The sequence below is a fragment of the Melanotaenia boesemani genome, chromosome 10, assembly GCF_017639745.1.
Source record: "Melanotaenia boesemani isolate fMelBoe1 chromosome 10, fMelBoe1.pri, whole genome shotgun sequence".
Taxonomy (NCBI): domain Eukaryota; kingdom Metazoa; phylum Chordata; class Actinopteri; order Atheriniformes; family Melanotaeniidae; genus Melanotaenia; species Melanotaenia boesemani.
This window is the reverse complement of record NC_055691.1, coordinates 29,261,441-29,278,055: the sequence shown is the minus strand read 5'-3', so window position 1 is coordinate 29,278,055 and position 16,615 is coordinate 29,261,441. Positions and strand designations below refer to the sequence as shown.

The 16,615-nt window shown below is 36.1% G+C and overlaps 2 protein-coding genes across 5 annotated transcripts; one reads left to right on the top strand and one right to left on the bottom strand.

The window, feature by feature from the left end:
• Positions 1–41: 41 nt before the first annotated feature.
• LOC121647141 (serine/threonine-protein kinase C-like) lies at positions 42–2,576 on the top strand. Its single transcript, XM_041996319.1, has 2 exons — positions 42–150; positions 984–2,576. The coding sequence occupies exon 2, from the start codon at positions 991–993 to the stop codon at positions 1,897–1,899; it is 909 nt and encodes a 302-aa protein (XP_041852253.1). The 5' UTR covers positions 42–150; positions 984–990; the 3' UTR covers positions 1,900–2,576.
• A 1,490-nt stretch (positions 2,577–4,066) lies between these two features.
• Positions 4,067–13,298, bottom strand: terb1 (telomere repeat binding bouquet formation protein 1). Of its 4 annotated transcripts, none has more exons than XM_041996310.1 (20): positions 13,188–13,298; positions 12,925–13,035; positions 12,620–12,751; positions 11,992–12,123; positions 11,724–11,784; positions 11,483–11,595; positions 11,117–11,245; positions 10,846–10,998; positions 10,608–10,739; positions 10,314–10,439; positions 8,929–9,065; positions 8,495–8,829; positions 8,204–8,268; positions 8,025–8,102; positions 7,343–7,558; positions 6,805–6,855; positions 6,281–6,334; positions 6,130–6,189; positions 5,079–5,146; positions 4,067–4,757 (listed from the first exon to the last, which is right to left on the bottom strand). In XM_041996310.1, the coding sequence occupies exons 1-20, from the start codon at positions 13,219–13,221 to the stop codon at positions 4,578–4,580; spliced, it is 2,367 nt and encodes a 788-aa protein (XP_041852244.1). In that variant the 5' UTR covers positions 13,222–13,298; the 3' UTR covers positions 4,067–4,577. The 4 variants fall into 4 exon arrangements, with proteins under 4 accessions (XP_041852244.1, XP_041852245.1, XP_041852246.1 ...); XM_041996311.1 differs by having other exon boundaries at positions 4,599–4,752; XM_041996312.1 differs by lacking the exon at positions 5,079–5,146 and having other exon boundaries at positions 4,599–4,757.
• Between the last annotated feature and the right edge of the window lie 3,317 nt (positions 13,299–16,615).

The window sequence follows — 16,615 nt, the reverse complement described above, 5'->3', positions numbered from 1 at the left end:
CCTTGGACGCGCGCCGTACGAAACACGGCTCGGCCCCGCTGGTGCGCGCCTCACCAAGCACTTCAGCGCACGGACTCCTCCAAGTTGAGAGCGCGAGATCATCTGCAAGTTTTATCTGCTATCTACAATTACAACGCAGAGATTTTAAAGGTCAGTCAAGAATCTGTTGCTGTGCTATTATTTTACATGCGCGTTCTAACGGAGCTCTTTACGCACATGTTCACTTTGGGGAGATTTAATAGTTATTTTTTTCAGACACGACAGGGAGGCGGGGTCGTCAGAAAGGGGTTCTTTGTTCGTCTTGCTGTAATAAGAAATGAATGGCTAATACTAAATTGATATACTTTGTGTTGATAATTCTCTGTTCACCCGTCTGTTCATTTAATGTAGCCAAAGAAATCAGAGTTATTTGAGGATTTACGGCTGTCTCTAATAGTGGGGGCTTGATCAAGGTGTGGTTCTGTAAGCAGAATAAATAGAAATTAAAACAAAGGAAATCTCATATTGTAAATATAATTTTGAGGGGCGTGTTTGCATAAATATGAGAACAGTTTTCAGTGCATTGCCCAGAACTCGATTCTCCTGGAAATAATTTCTGTGTAATGATTTATAAAAGCAAGCATCAAATTAAAAAGTGCTGCAAATGATTCTTCACAAATATTTATTCTTTCACACGTTTGTCTCGAAGCTGCAGCACATGCTGTAGCCCACACGTAGCAAGGGAGGACAAAAAGTACCACTTAATATTTCTACTTAACCCAGATAATTAAATCTTGATGGCTTTTTATTAATTGTCTCTTTACACCTTAATTTTACAACCCAGGACACTTTGCGTTCATGATTTTTTATTATTAATCTATTAAACTACAAAGTTGCCAACAGGAATGAAGTTAAAAAACAATAAAATTAATTTCACAATTCAAGTTTTACTACTATAAATGTCATTATGGACAATTTTACTCTTATATTGACCCCGTATACAGGTACATCATGGGAAACAGGTTCAGCAGAAGACGAGATGTCCCAGCCAGCAGTGCTGAGACGGAGCAGAAGACTGCAGAGGAGCCAGCAACCTCAGAACCAGCAGAAATCTCTGCAGTAACACAGACTCAAGTCGCTGAGACAGAGAATCTAGATGTGTTGGCAGGGGTGCCTGTGACATCGGTTGCACGTACACCCAAAGAAGATGGTGTAACAGAGTGTAAAGAGGTTGAAATTCCTGCCGTGTCAGACCCAATAACAGATGGAGAATCAGAGCTGGTGGTAAAGGATCCAGCTCCAGTCCAGCCTGAGCCTCTTGTCTCAGCCATCAATCCTCCAGATCCTGAACCAAAACCTGATGTTGAAGCTGATCTTGCTGCAGGACTGGCCCCAGAGCCTGTCCCTGAACCTGAGTCTGCCTCATATCCAGAGGCAGCCCTCAAGCCCATCTCAGAGCCAGTACCAGCCCCAGCTGGGTCTCTGGAGCAACATACAGACCTGCTCACCCAAGAGTCCCTCCCTGAGCCAATGCTTTCCTCACCCCCTTTGATTGATTTGGGTGCTCCTGATGACATATCCTCACCAGCTCCCATCCCTGTCCCACTCATTCCACACGAGTCATCAAACATCTCAGCAGGTGAGCAATGCGAGGAGAATGTTGAAGCTGCTGAGGATTTCCCACTGGAACCCGAAGAATCCACAGAAACATCAGCGTTTCTGGAAGAGCAAACTAAGGTGGAGGCTGCCGAGTGCTTGGAGACACTGGGGAGTGATGTCAACCAGGGAAGTGTTAGTGGAGTCCTAAAAAACTTGGAGGTGTCAGGAAATGACCTTCTCAATGACCTCATTCCAAGTGATGTCAAGATCCCTGATGACACTCCCATCACAGACATGAGCACACCCATCGAGCTCATGTGAATCCATCAAAAAGGATTCATGGCAGAAGTGGATGGATATTTTTTTTTATGAAACCTTCCTTTTAAATGAATTCTGAGTGGATCAAAGAAACTATCCTTTTATTTCACCCTAAGTGCCCTCATTAAAACAAATATAAGTTTTTTCTTTTTTTAAAAATAAACCAAATGTACCAAAAGAGCTGCACAACAAGATGAACTGAAACCTAAATATTGATGCTTTTCTTTTTATAGTACATTTATGCAGCCAGTTTGTTCTCAAGTTGGGTGCAAAGCAGCACCAGGAGTGCCACGGCTATTAGTTCTTAAGTGTTTTATCAGACAACAGAGATCTTCATCTCTGCAAACTCACCATACAAATATTTAAACATATCTCCTGTTGGGTATTCAACAAATAGTTAAATCTTACTATAAAGAACCATGTGCAAACCAGAATGTTTATAAAATAAAATGTCAAATGTCTAAGAACAGATGTGAGAAACAGTGACAGATTTATAACATAAGGAACAACAAAAAAGGAACCAATGGTATTCTGTATTTTACAATATAAAAGGAAATAAGTCCCCTACAGAGACTTTTGTCTTAATATCGTAGTGTTTGGATTTTTCAATAATACTCTGAAATGAGTGTCATTTTCATTTAATAGTGGCTTGCTTGTGAAAATAAATCTGTGTAAGATGAGTTATGGTCCTGCTCCCCATTTTTTCAACAACAAAAATAAACAATATGAGGTTTATTTAGAATGTTCTTGCAAAGGATATTAGGAAAAAGGAAGTTGGCATGATAGCACTATACTGGATATAAAAAAAAGGTAGGGGCAGATTATGTATTTATTACATACACATTTATGAGTTTGGTTTTTTTTTATTACAAAGTACACTTAACATCATACTAGAACATGTATGGTACACATTGCACACATGGCAATCGAATTAGAGCCAGCCCAGCTCTGATCATGTAAGAGAGACAGTGCTTTTTCATAGTCTCACGGGAGCGAAGAAGCAAAGAGAGAGGAGAAGGGGGAGAGAGTGGGCTACATTCTTTCCAGAGGAAAGAGGTTTTCGGGGGGCCTGGGTCAAAAGTCTTCAGTGTGACTGTGTTTTAGTCCATGAGAAATCTGCTCCTCAGATGCCTCTCCCACCACATTCCCCCTGCCCTCACTGCACTGCTTCCCAACGTTTTCACCAGTCAGGGAGTCAGGACAAGAAGCTCTGACTAAGAGTGAAACTCTGACATAAAAAAATACAACTGTTAGCTTTGTCAATGTCACAAGAACTTTAGTAATGAAGATTTTACCACAGTGTCATTAAATTATCCAGAGTGGCTCGATTTTGCAAGGACAGTTAGTAATCCATGTGACAAATAAAATACTGCTGGGAATTACAAAAAAAAAAAAAAAAACCCTAAACAAATAGTCTAGACACACCTAGCTTTAACAGCCTCTGCCTCAGGGCATGGCAAATGAGTAAATCCCATGGTTTTGGCAGTGTACTGATGAGTCCCCAAAGAGTGGGAGAGGCATGCTTTAGACAGTGATCTCAGTCCAGCTCAGCTTTTGCAAAGGATACAGTTTGCAGACTGAGCTGCTTCTTGATGCACACACAGAATAGATAAGCAGTACGATTTGCACTATTTGTGATTCCTGTCATACCAGAGGCTCTCAGCTCAATAAACAACAGTGCTGCACTCGAGTCCTCTTTCCCCTTGTTGATTTCCTGTTTCTCTATGGACTGTGATGGCCAAAGCATAAAAACAAAGAAAACAGGAGTTGGTATTTGCTGCCGTGAGACTGTGTTTAAAGGAGCTAACATATGTTTTCTTAAAAGTCTAAGCAGAGGTACAAGAATTTACCAGAATTTTTTCTTTTATTTTTCATTTTTGGAAGAAAACGCCCTCTTACACAGCTACAGTTAATCACTGCAAGGCTCTGAGTTACATCTACTGAAGCTAATGTTTCTTTTGAAGTAAATTCCTTGTTTTAAATATGTGACCCAGTGTGTTAAAGACTGCACTAAAATGTTAACTTTTGGGTCACAAACACATTGCAGCACGTGTACGTGTTAACATAGTTAACATGTACCACAATAACAGCTTTTCACTTTTGTGCCTTTCTCCCAAGAAAGATCTAAATTCAGTAAACACCAATAATCATCACAAAGACTCCAAGTGGTTCTGATTTATTCTCAAATGACACTTACTATAAACAGCAAGAATAAACATTTAAATACAGTGTCAAAAAATATATTTCCATTAACAATGTGTATTAAGCTCTGTTAACATAAAATAAACACCCACATATTTTTAATAAATAAAATAATGACCCAACAATTTGCAATATCAATAGTAACTAAAAGCCTGTTGCAGAAAGTATTTTTCAAGAATTGCAACCACTTGCAAAATAGTAAATAACTAAATACAAACAATATATTAGCGATAGCTTGAGTATATCCGACATTTCATTTTCAAGTAAGTGCAGTGTTTTGAACAGAACAGAATGAAAGGCTTATAAATTAATCCAAGCAACTGTAATTCAGACAACCATCAACTGTGGACTGGCCTGGGATCTCAGGACTGAGATTTCACACACCAATCGACTTAAACTTTATATTTCTGATGCAAAAACAGAAGGTTAAAATAAGGTATTTAATGTTAATGCAATCTGAGACCAACTCTAGAGATTACTTAATTTAAAGACTTCCCTGTCACCTTTAGTCGCCTGTATTTCTTGGCCAGGTCAACGTTGGTGCGACCAGGTTGGAAGGGATATGACCACAAGATGGAGTTCCAGGAGAAGCCATATTTTTCTACTCCAGACAGTAGGTATTGGATCTCCTCACTGCTGAAGTCCTGCCTCTTCCTTCTCTTCCAGTTTCATTAATAAGGCAAAAGAGACAAGTTTAAGATTAGAATGTAGTTTAGGTAAAAATTAAAATAAGAATTAAATGACTAATTACATGCACATGACAGGAAATCTAAAGTGAATTAAGTAGAAAACAGAGAAAAAGAAACTCTTGTTTTTATTATCTCTATTCAGTCTGTTTAATGCACTCAAGATGCCTGTCACTAATATTAACCGACCCCAGTGGTAGGTTTCCAGATTTTAGCACAATGCATATTAAATCCATTTCAGTTAGTTATGGCAACATGTCGAGACAGAACTATTCTTGTTTTTCCAAATCTTACAGTGGAACAATGGACTGTGCTTATCTTTGATCCAGCATACTGTCCACTGTTACCCTTTCCTCTTCTCTCTGTATTTGAAACATAAAACAGTTCAAGTTTATGTGGAGCTACAAGTTTTATAATGCTTTCATCAGCATACAGTATCAACTGGGCACATATATGAGACTAAGTCTCATACACAAAGAAGTTCATTCCTGTTCTATTAAAGTGACAGTAACATATAAAATATAGTCAATACAGTCACCCAACAATCAAAAATGCAGTACAATGATTACTGATGACTGGGAGAGCAGAATAAAGAGGCCCAAAATCAGACTTAAAAACTCCAATGGAGAGAAGTTCATATCCCTGAAAGAACTGCTGAGCATGATAAAAAATGTGGGCTGTACAGGGGAAGAAAAATCTGGTAGGGACTTTTACAAAGACAGCAGTGGAAAAAGCATTTGGCTTAAAAAGAAAAAATAAATTTCACATGACAGCTGATTGAGATTGTCCTATGTAACAGTACCCCTGTATTGCAACACTATGGTATTTTTTAGGCTACAGAGGGTCTAACTGAGATGATAAGGAGGTGCAAAAATTTTAAGATAAATGGGAATAGCATAATAAACAACATACATTAAATAGACAGTAGAGCAGAATATGCCAAATCGTAATCCCCTTATATCCCCGTAGTCACTGACCTAACACAAAAGCATCAGAATAGATCATTTCAATATCTCACTTTATCTCACTCTCTCTGTCACACACACATGCACATCCACACTGTGTTATACAGAGTGTGAAACAGCTTAATACATCTGTGGCACTCTGAACCAGCTCTGGCCTGTGCTGTGAGAACACTGGCCACAGCTCAACATTCTTTCTGCTCTTTGCTTTGTCTGCTGCCAAGAACACATTGCAGAGGACAGCTCCCGCCACTGGCTCTCAGTCATAACATTCACATACACACACACACACACACACACACACACACACACACACACACACACACACACACACACACACACACGCACACACACACATACTAAAAGTAATATACAGTACATACCCAACTCTGATGTTGGATATCCATCTTCATGTAGATGCTGCCTTTTTAGAGGAGTCAAGCCTGGAACCAAGAGAGATATTAATAGAGAAAATCTGTACTGCGTGTTGGAAGAGTCAGTGGTATGCTGCTACTGTCTGGTCGTGTCTCATACTAATCCTGTTGTTCGGCAATTCAGCTCTTCTGTGAAGAGGAGTCAAAAGGATGCCTGTGATGAAGAGGAACGTTTACAGAAAATTATACAATATACATGTGTTAAATAAATAGTGTACATCTAATACAGGGAACAGTGTGAAAGTATTCAGATCATCTCAAACTCTCAGAACAAACAGTCTGTCCTGACTGTTGGTATATCTGACAAATAGGACTCATTGCCTGTCCAACTTCTACAATTTACTAGCAACCTCAGAAGGATTAAAGGCGATTGCAAAAGCTGTAGCTTGAGAAGGCATAGAAGTGAACTATGTTACATTAACCACACAGACCACAAACAGCCAATAAGTGTTTTTTTTAAAGACAGTACTCAAGTGTTATTTTGCTTATTTGTGGTACCTTTACTTTTCTGCATTACAGATTGTAATTTCTGTTCGTTGCTAATTGGTTAGATCTAGTTACACTGATTTCCTACACTGTTTTAAGACACTGGCAGGTTTAATCTATTTGCTATGTAATTCTTACCATCATGCTTCCTCCAGCCTTGTTGTGGCAGGGATATCTTGCCATTTCCTGCTATTAGAATCAAACATTTAATATTAGTAGTAAGACTATAGTGTGCGATTCTTTTATAAGTCATCAATGTCATAATGAATAACAGAAAACAAAGATAAATAAAAAATTGTTTCAGAAAAAGATGTGATTAAAACAGAAGTAGATAGTAAAATTAGTACTAGTGTAGAAATAATTTAAAAACAAAATGTTATAGTAAGCATCATGGGGGACTACCCTATTTGACCCTTATTTCCCTTCATTGCTTGGCAACAAACTAGATCTTTGATCCAGCATTTTACTAGTTATAAATACTACTAAACATTATTTGCTAAACATTATAAAACATCTTATCAGCTCTAAAAAAATGAACTTTTTCAGAAAGCTGTCGTGCTTTATAGGAGCTATTATTGGACACAAAATATGCTCTTTGACCACAGAGAATATTAGACAGGAAGTATAAAGTCTCTTATTGATTTAATGAGCACATTTAAATGGTTAAATTTATTACCAGTCCAGTTTCCACTGCATTTATGTGACTCTGCAGCTGAAGCTCTGACAAGGTTCATTTCTGTGTTCGCCGACACTTTGTTCTCATTCAGGTGACGCATCCTGAACTGCTCTGTGGCTCCTTGGAGAACTCTGTGCATGTCACAGCTGTTGTGGCAAGAACTTTGCAGAGATGCAAAAGTGCGACTGGTCACGTCGTCAAAAGATAACACACAGCCTAAAGGAGAAAAAGGCCAGTTTTATAAGACTTAAGCTGAATCATTGCTAGTTAAAACCCATAATTACACTCATTCATTTAAATGATTAGTTTAAGTAATATATAGAAGATCTATAAGACATGTATAAAAATGGCTTTTATTTTGAGTTCTTATATAATTCAAACAATGCCTGCACAGGTAAACAAAAAAATAATAATAATAATAATTTGTTTGCTTGCTCTGTAAAAAAAAATCTGATTATCTTCATAAAAGAAATGACTGCACCCAAACAATCGCTGACATCTACAAAAAAATATTCAGGCAATAAATTCATCACAGGACATTTAAAGTAGGAATGAAAAAGGAATATTCAGCTTAAAAAACACAGTTTATCTAATACATTAGCTTGTTTGATCTGTCATCAAATATTTTATAATACAACTTGGATATAACAAAACTTTACTGGAAGACATCTTTATTCCCTACCTGCACACCGGATATGAGAGACTGAGTGTTCCTCTGCTGGAATATTCTCCATCCTACTTTTCTCGCAGTCCCATAACTCTAAACAAAACATAAAAGCTTGCTGGTAACTATACATATACTGAAAGTAAACTTTATAGCAATGTGTGGTAAAGGTGTGATGATGTGATGCCATCGCTTACCGTCAGTACGCTTGACCTCTTTTGGTTTAGACTGCTTGACTGGGAATGGGTGTTTAAACATCTGACTAAACAAACATTGACAGAGAATTTAATTATTAAAGCTCTGATTTACATTTTTTTTTCTAATAAATAACTAAAGATAAGATGTTGTTTCCTCTTTGTTTTTAGTGTTTATATTAATTATTTCTGTACTGTGTTTTACTTGTGCAGCACTTTGGTCAACCATGTGTTGTATTTTTAAAGTGCTATATAAATAAATGTGGAACGGTATAAACGATAAACACCACTGACTTGTTCACTGAATGTGACTCGCTGCCTCTCTCTAGTGACCACACATGAGAAGACACTGGAGATCCTCCTTTGCACTCTGAACACCTCACATCCCCTTCATTCTTTTTTGTCTTCTCTTCCCAAGGATTTAAACGGTAGTTAGATTTCTTCATTTTACTGGTATTCTCTTTCTCAGCCATATTTACACTGATGTTACAGCCTTGTTGTGCATTCTTCAGCATCTGGATGGTTTTTATGTCCTTTTCCGTCTGTGGTGGTTGAAATAAAGCTGGGGACTGAGATGCCTGGCCTCCACTTTTAGTAGAATTTGGTGGGTTTCTGTCTTCCTTAATCTCCTAATGAACATGAGAGCAAATTATTAATTGTTATGATACATGCACATCAGATTACGATGTGTATGTGTGTGTGTGTGTGAGTGTGAATGCAGGCCTAACCTTCAGCTGTCTTTTCTCTAACAGGTCAATCCTGTGGCACATTTCTTTGGCTGATCTCCTAAAACGTTCAATGTCTGTGAGGGGTTCTTCAATTCCAGTCTGTTCTGTTACCACACCAGGTACTCCTAAACACATGGCTGAACAGAAAAGGCAGGTCTTGAAAAAGCACCATGATTTGCATTCAACACACAAATTATTCAATTTTCACTTTAAAAACAGAAGAAAAATATTCAGGATAAGGTCTACATTACTTCATTTAAAGAATTCCAAGAGCTGCTCTTATAACATTTAAGGTATTAGAATAGAGACAACCATGACCACTGTGAACACATTTAGCTTTGATTTTATACAATACGAGAAAAACATGAAATACGTAACATCAATGTTAAAAACTTCAATATACTTCAATATATGCATAAATGTAGACCATACACAAAAGCAGAATATCTTTGAAGTAGAATGCAGTCATTTAATATACCTGTGCTTGTCCTATTCCAAGTATAAACGTACTGATCTTGCTAAAAAAAATTTTTGTATTATATTGAATTGCCTTGTTTTCTATGTCATCTACAGCAGCAGACAGGTCATTTAAGTCAAATAATGTTTCAAAAGTTATCAAACCTTCGCAATATCATAGTAAATGGAGAAGAAAAAACTATTTACTGACGAATAAAGAGATCTTTGGTGCTTTTAAATTACACAGTATGGTATAGTATAGTACTGCTCACTTCTTTTGTTTATTCTGTAAAGGCAATACCACTTAAAGATAATACCTGATGCATTTATTTTTCTTTTTTGGTATTACCTCAGTGCAGTTGATACTCTGTACTTCTTACTTGGAAGTCCCTTTCAATCAAAATGTATTTTAAAATAATCTAATGCAATAAACACGTACACACAAGGTAGTTGTATGCCTCGACAGAGTCTCTGCAGCTTCACATGTTCTGCAGTGATCAACAGCTGATCCTGCCCACAGTGAGGGGATACTGGCTTTAATAATAATGATGATAATAGTAATGGATTAGATTTGCCCTGTTCAAGTACCTAAAGCCCCTTTCATTGAATCCATTTGTTATTCACTCCTCATTTATCATCCAATGATGAATGAGGAGTCATTCTGGCAAAATGACGGAAACTTTGCAGCCAATCTTCCCCATCGACCTCTCCAACTACCACCAAACATTCATACACATTCCTAAACCCACAATGCCGACACTGGAGGTGTCTTTAATGGAAAGTAAACCACTGATGAGCCATGCTGGATTGAACCATACTGTACCATACCATGCAATAGAAAAAATAATGACACACTCATTTTGAAATTTCAAAATAGAAAAAAGGCATTACAAAAAAATATAATAATGAAATAAAATAAATGTACTCACTGGCATTTCTACAAGTTTGCAGTATGAACGTTGCAGCCTTCCTGACCTCCTCACTTGTGTCCTCAGTGAGAAAAGTTATGATAAGTGGCAGACCTCCACATTGTACCAGCTGGGACTGGTGCTCATCTGCAGAAGCACAAATGAGTACACAATTGTGAAAAATATGTTTATTTGTATCTTAGTTGAAAGACTCTTGTCTACAAACATTTGCAATAGCTACAGCATATGAAAACGTCTAGTAAGACTAACAAAAAAGTCTATACAAAACCTTAGTACATCACTGTAAATACTCACTAGAAGCTTCAGTGCATAGCCCAATGCTTAGTAGCACAGAGAGCCTGTCATCAGGGTCCAGATGTGAACTTGTCAGCAGAGTTAAAAGGTGGAACACCATGCCATACTGAGCCAGACTTGAAGCCAAAACAGCTACAAGGAAGAGATTGTGATTGTGTGACTGTGGAGCAGACATTTTGTTTGTTTAAGGAAACTTTTAAGGTGTATACATATGTATTTGAGATGCAGAGTTACGCACTGTTATCAGTGATGCAAGCTGACAGGGTCTTGGATATAATAACAGACAACTGGCAAGACAATACACTTGTATCTGCAGCAGAGGACAGACGAACCAGTGCAAGAGCAAGAGTTTCCAAACCCCCAGAAGCAGAAAAACACTCCTGAACACGGGCTGCAAAAACATAAAAGTGATGCATTAACCTGAATTGTAAAGTCAGTTTGAATTTAAGAATATGCTTTATCTAAACATTAAAACTGTTTAAGCAGAAATATTCTGCCTCTTCACTCACTGTTGTTGGCAACTGTCATTGCAATTAACGAGCATATGGGTTGAAAAATGTTAGCACAGGGCAGAGAAATCTGCTGAAGCCAGGATTTTATTATGGGAAAGGCTGCAGCACAAATATGCTGGCCCTCCTCTGCAATACAAAAGAAAGACATAACTAAAAAAAGACAAAAAAGTGTTTTGCTTTAGAATGAGCATACATATATATATATATATATATATATCTGTGTGTGTGTGTGTGTGTGTGTGTATGTGTATATCTACATTTTTTTATCTTTGGGAGGGAAGTGTGATCTGGGCTGCAGCAACACTACATCCCTCACTCTAGATCCTTGCTCACAATATAAGGCAAATACACAGATGACATTACCATTCTGAGGATTGTTGACACAGCTGCAGAGAGCACTAGATGAAGATGCCCATAGTTGGTAGGTTTGAGTAGCAGCTCTGAAACTAAAATCTTTGACAAAGGGGAAAGAGGTCCTGCAAAAAAATATGCTCTATGAGTATTTACTTACTTAATTGCTTATCATATAAAACAACAAAAACAAAAGTCAGCACATGCACATACACTATTTGATAGTGATGTGAATTAAAGCAGCTTAAAGTACCTGAATAGGTCCAGTAGAACATCCAGGCAGCCAGTAGTTTGAGCTAAAGTCTGTCCTGACTCTGGAACAGCACACAGACAAAAGATGATAGAAAAGTGTGCCTGACAAAAACATAATGAATCTCTGAGAAGCCAACTATATTTTCCCGGGTATATTTTGTGATATACATCTACAATGGCTTTCGTTTGTTTAACATGCACATACATGAGGACAATCAATGCTGTAACGTTAATTTATTCTTTCAGTTGAAGATATTTTACTGTCTTACTGTTGTTGGCTACAAGCACAAACAGCAAATAGACGGACACCCTCTTCTGTGTCAACGGAGTGTCTTCTTTTGTCAACAAACCAGCAATGTCTGCAAATAACTCCTTTTTGCAGAGAGAATTCTTGCAATACACTGCAAAGTGGAAAAATACATTTGATATTATCAACTGTGTACCTGTAATTTTTTAAGAAATAATTTGCCATAGAAATAATTTCATTACACTAATACAATAAAATTCACTCATTCTACGGTAGATACAAAGGCAGTACACAAAATGTATGCTTGAGTTCGGTTAAAGACCATAAGCTATAATACCTACATTAGAATAATATCAAACAATATTAAAAAAAGAAAAAAAAAAAAAAGAAAAACAGAGAAAAAAACTAAAGGCCCTGGGGTTTATGACCTGTATGCCATTTAGCTGACAAAGTTTTGTGAAACCTTATACCCGTAAACTTTGAAATCTCCTGTTCAATGCATGCAAATCTTCATATTAGAGTATTGTGATTCATATTCATTATGACTTCAAGCAAAGTGAATTAAAAAAGATGAAGTCTTGTAACCACATCATTATAACTGGGTATGTTCTCACATTAAAATCAAGCAACTTAATTTCATGTGTACTTACCATTAGCCTCCGCTAGTGTGCCAAGTGTAAAAAAAGCAGCTTCTTTTACATCTGAATGAACAATACTGGATTTAGAGAGGTTGTACACAAATGCTACACCTCCCAGTTCTCTCAGCTGGTCCACATTAGCCTCTGAAATAATGAAAATTTAAGGTAAAACAGACAGTGGAAAGGTACAATTTCATGTGTTACACAAAAGATAGAAATTTACAAATAATTAAAATGGTTCTTTTAATTAACAAATGAGTCTGAGCAAGAAACACAACAAATGAAAGGTACACTGGAGGGTCTATTGTGACTGTTACCTTCCTTTTCACAGATTGAGTGAATGGTGAGAAGAGCTTGTTTCTGTAAATCTGGACATTTCATCTGAAACTTCAGACACTCAAGCAGCAAGCTGAGATCTGTCTTTGTGGCTGAAAGACAAAAAAAACAAAAACAACAACAAAAAAAAAAAAAAAAAAAAAAAAAACATTGGTCTACGTACATGTTGTTTTTATGAACGAATAATGCCATTCGTCCACCTACAAAAATATAAACCTGAGGTCTTTGCAAAAATGTCACTTACTATTATTGCTAACAACGGCTGTTGTCTTATCCATTTCTCTCTGTTTAAATGCCTTAGTGTTTATAAGAACGTTTATATTAACACTAGCGAAAGCTATTTTCAGAGTTACAGCTAGCTAGCACTTTCGAAGTAGTTACTCTACATACTAACGTGCTAAATTGAAAGGTAGTCTGAAAGTATCACAAAATTAACATTGGACGTTTTTCTAGCAACATATTAGCGTTTGACAGCGATAACCGATCCAGCTTTTCCTTAGAATCGTCAAAAATAACCACTGAAACGTTGGGTTGCCATGGAAACAGCTCGAGAGGCTACGATTCCGTTCAGCTGTTCGCTTACTTTGTTTTCAACAAGTTTGACATTTTTTAAATAAACTTTAAAACATACTTGAGAAATAAATCGTAAAGGTATAATTTAACACGTCAAGGCTTGAATTCCTAAAAAAAATTAATTTTCTATATTTTAACCATTTAATATTTTACATTTAGATGCATACAAGGTGATGTAAACGAGTTTTTTATGTATTTTATTTTTTTCTTTCTTTCTTTTTATTTATTTATTTATTTTTTTTTTCATTCTGTTTATTGGGCAGTGGCTGGAGATCAATGGGAAGACTCCCTGATGTCCACTAAAGTGGTCATTATATAAATGACTGAATGAATATATATATATATATATATATATATATATATAATATATATATATATATATATATATATATATATAATATATATATATATATATATATATATATATAGTATGAATTCTCTGATCTGAATGATTTGGGGAATTTTCTGTGTCCTCTTTGAAAGCATGCACATTGATCACAGATAAATTAGCATGATTCTTTTTGTACAACTCAAATGCTTCACATGTGACATAATAATAAAAGAAATGGACACATATCTGCACCTCCGGGTAGTCAGAAAGGGTTTGATAAAAATTATATTTGAACTGATTCATTCCAAACTTCAGGAGTTATAATATGTGCAGGTGATTTTAATATCATTCTGAATCAAAGAGTGGACACAACTAACCAACCAACACTGAAAGATGGTTTAAAAGAACAGTAGATCTATGTTTTATAGATGTTTGGAGAGACTTTTATAATATACTTTCTTTTCTAACAGATGCAATGCTTATTCAAAAATAGAATATTTATTTATGTATAGTTCAGAGAGAAATAGGTTAAAGGAATATGAAATAAGTCAAATGGATTTATCAGATCACTCTACCATTATCTAAAAACTACACCTGCATGGCAGACACAGCATCACATAACCTACATGGACAGATTTTTCTTGGGAAAAAAATGTGTTTGCGCTTTCATAACACCACAACAAAAATCTAGACAGACTGGTATAGAGCTTAACTGCTAGGATGTGGTCATGTCCTGCCAGACCATGTCCATGGATTTTGGAGTTGTCCCATTCTTGGACCATTCTAGGATGCCATCCACAGAGCAGTCAAGTAAGCTTTAGGCCATAAAGTTGAATTTACATGATAGTTTTTTTTATCTGGAAAAACTGGACTAGACTGCTAAATGTGGAAGATACTTAATGAAATATTTATGGTGGAAAGTAAGAAGTGTATAACTAGGCAAGGCAAGGCAGTTTATTTGTATAGCACATTTCATGTACAGGACAATTCAAAGTGCTTTACATAAAACAAAGACATTACAGATATTTAGAAATAATAAAAGGCATCAACACATAATCACAATAAAATAATAAATTACATTAAAAATTATTAAAAGCAAGATAAGTTAAAAAAAAAGTTAACATGCAGATTTCATGCATAGGCGCATGAGAAAATAAATGTTTTTAACCTGGATTTAAAAATGTCTACATTTGGTGAAAGTTTAATCTCCACTGGCATTTTGTAACTAGATGCTGTCTTTGTCAAGAGCCCCCCACGACTGAACAATGGACTGCAAAAATCAAAGATATTCAGTGTATGGAACAACTGATGTTCAGTTTAAAACTACAAAAGGAAAAATGTAATATTCTCTGGGCAAAATTAAATGTGTATATATATTACATTATTGAATTGTAATTTTATTTATTTATTTATTTATTTATTTATTTATCTGTTTATTTATTTATTTACTTATTGCTTCTTTTTTTCCTCTCTCTTCTATTTCCCTTCTCCTCTTTAATATGAAGGAGCTCTGATTTTGACTGCCTGAATCCCCCAGTATCCCTGTCATTTTTTTGTTTGTTTGTCTTCTGTTGTGTGTCCTCTTTTCTGGTTTTGTATCTTTTTTTTTCATGTTAGCTTAACAAAAAAAAATATGCTTCAGACCTATTTTGTCATGTATTATTATTAACTGTTTTATTTGTTGTTGTTTGGATTGAGCCTGGAGAGCTGATTATTTTTGCATGTATATGAATAACTATTGAAAATAAGGTGAAAAAATGTACATAATTTGACTAAATTGTATAACATAGTAATGCAACTAAATAATTCACAATATCTAAAAGCAAATAATTTCCATTTGGAAAGATGGAAAAAAAAAACACTTAAATTGTGCATTTAGTTTTTATCAGTCACACTTTTCTCTCCCTTCAGGTGCAGAGGCCAGCACTTTTTCAGAGAAATTTTCCTTTTTTTCAGATAGATAAATGGTTTTCTAAAACATTTCAAATTAAAAACACATTTATTTGATTAACATAAGATGATCATAGAGTTGACCGCCATAACAACTCAAAGAGCTGTGCTCAGTAGTGCAAATTATAGAAAAAAAACAAACAAAAAAAAAATAAAAAACTCCCAATCATCCCCATTTTCAACCATAAACTTCTCCTTTAAAGTCATTTACAAATGCTCCCTAATTTCAGGATTATAAAAGCAGTATTTCTGTGGAAACACAAGGGCATTGAAAGGCTCTGTTTTCCAAAGACTGCCTCTCCTGGTGCAAGGAGGTGGTCTACAGAGGCAGAACAGAGAGGTGTGTCATACTAACACGGGAAAAAGAAAACCAGCTTTCAGGAAGACAGTGGCAGGTAATAGATGGATAGAGATGGGGAGAAGCTAAGCAGAGTCATGTACTGAATAAGTTATCCACCAGATCTAGAAATACACTTTGATGGACCATGGCATTGTATACAATGTTTACATTTCAGACAGTAACAAAACACAAATAAGGATTAACGTCAGCGAAAGTATTACATTTGAATAATTTGTGAATGTCCTCCTTGTCTTTTTATAATGGACATTTTTTTTCAGTGAGGGGCTAATGTCTGGTCTCCACTCAGCTGCATTATACCTGAGCATGTTTTGTAAGGCCCTGTCTTCAGGTCCCATTTACAAACAAGGAGTATCAGCACAGTGCACAGCAAAGTGCAAAGTCTGCAAAATGCAAGCATTTTTTTATGCAATTCAATTTCCAGCATCAAACGTATGGCCAGAAGAGTTATAATGAGTTC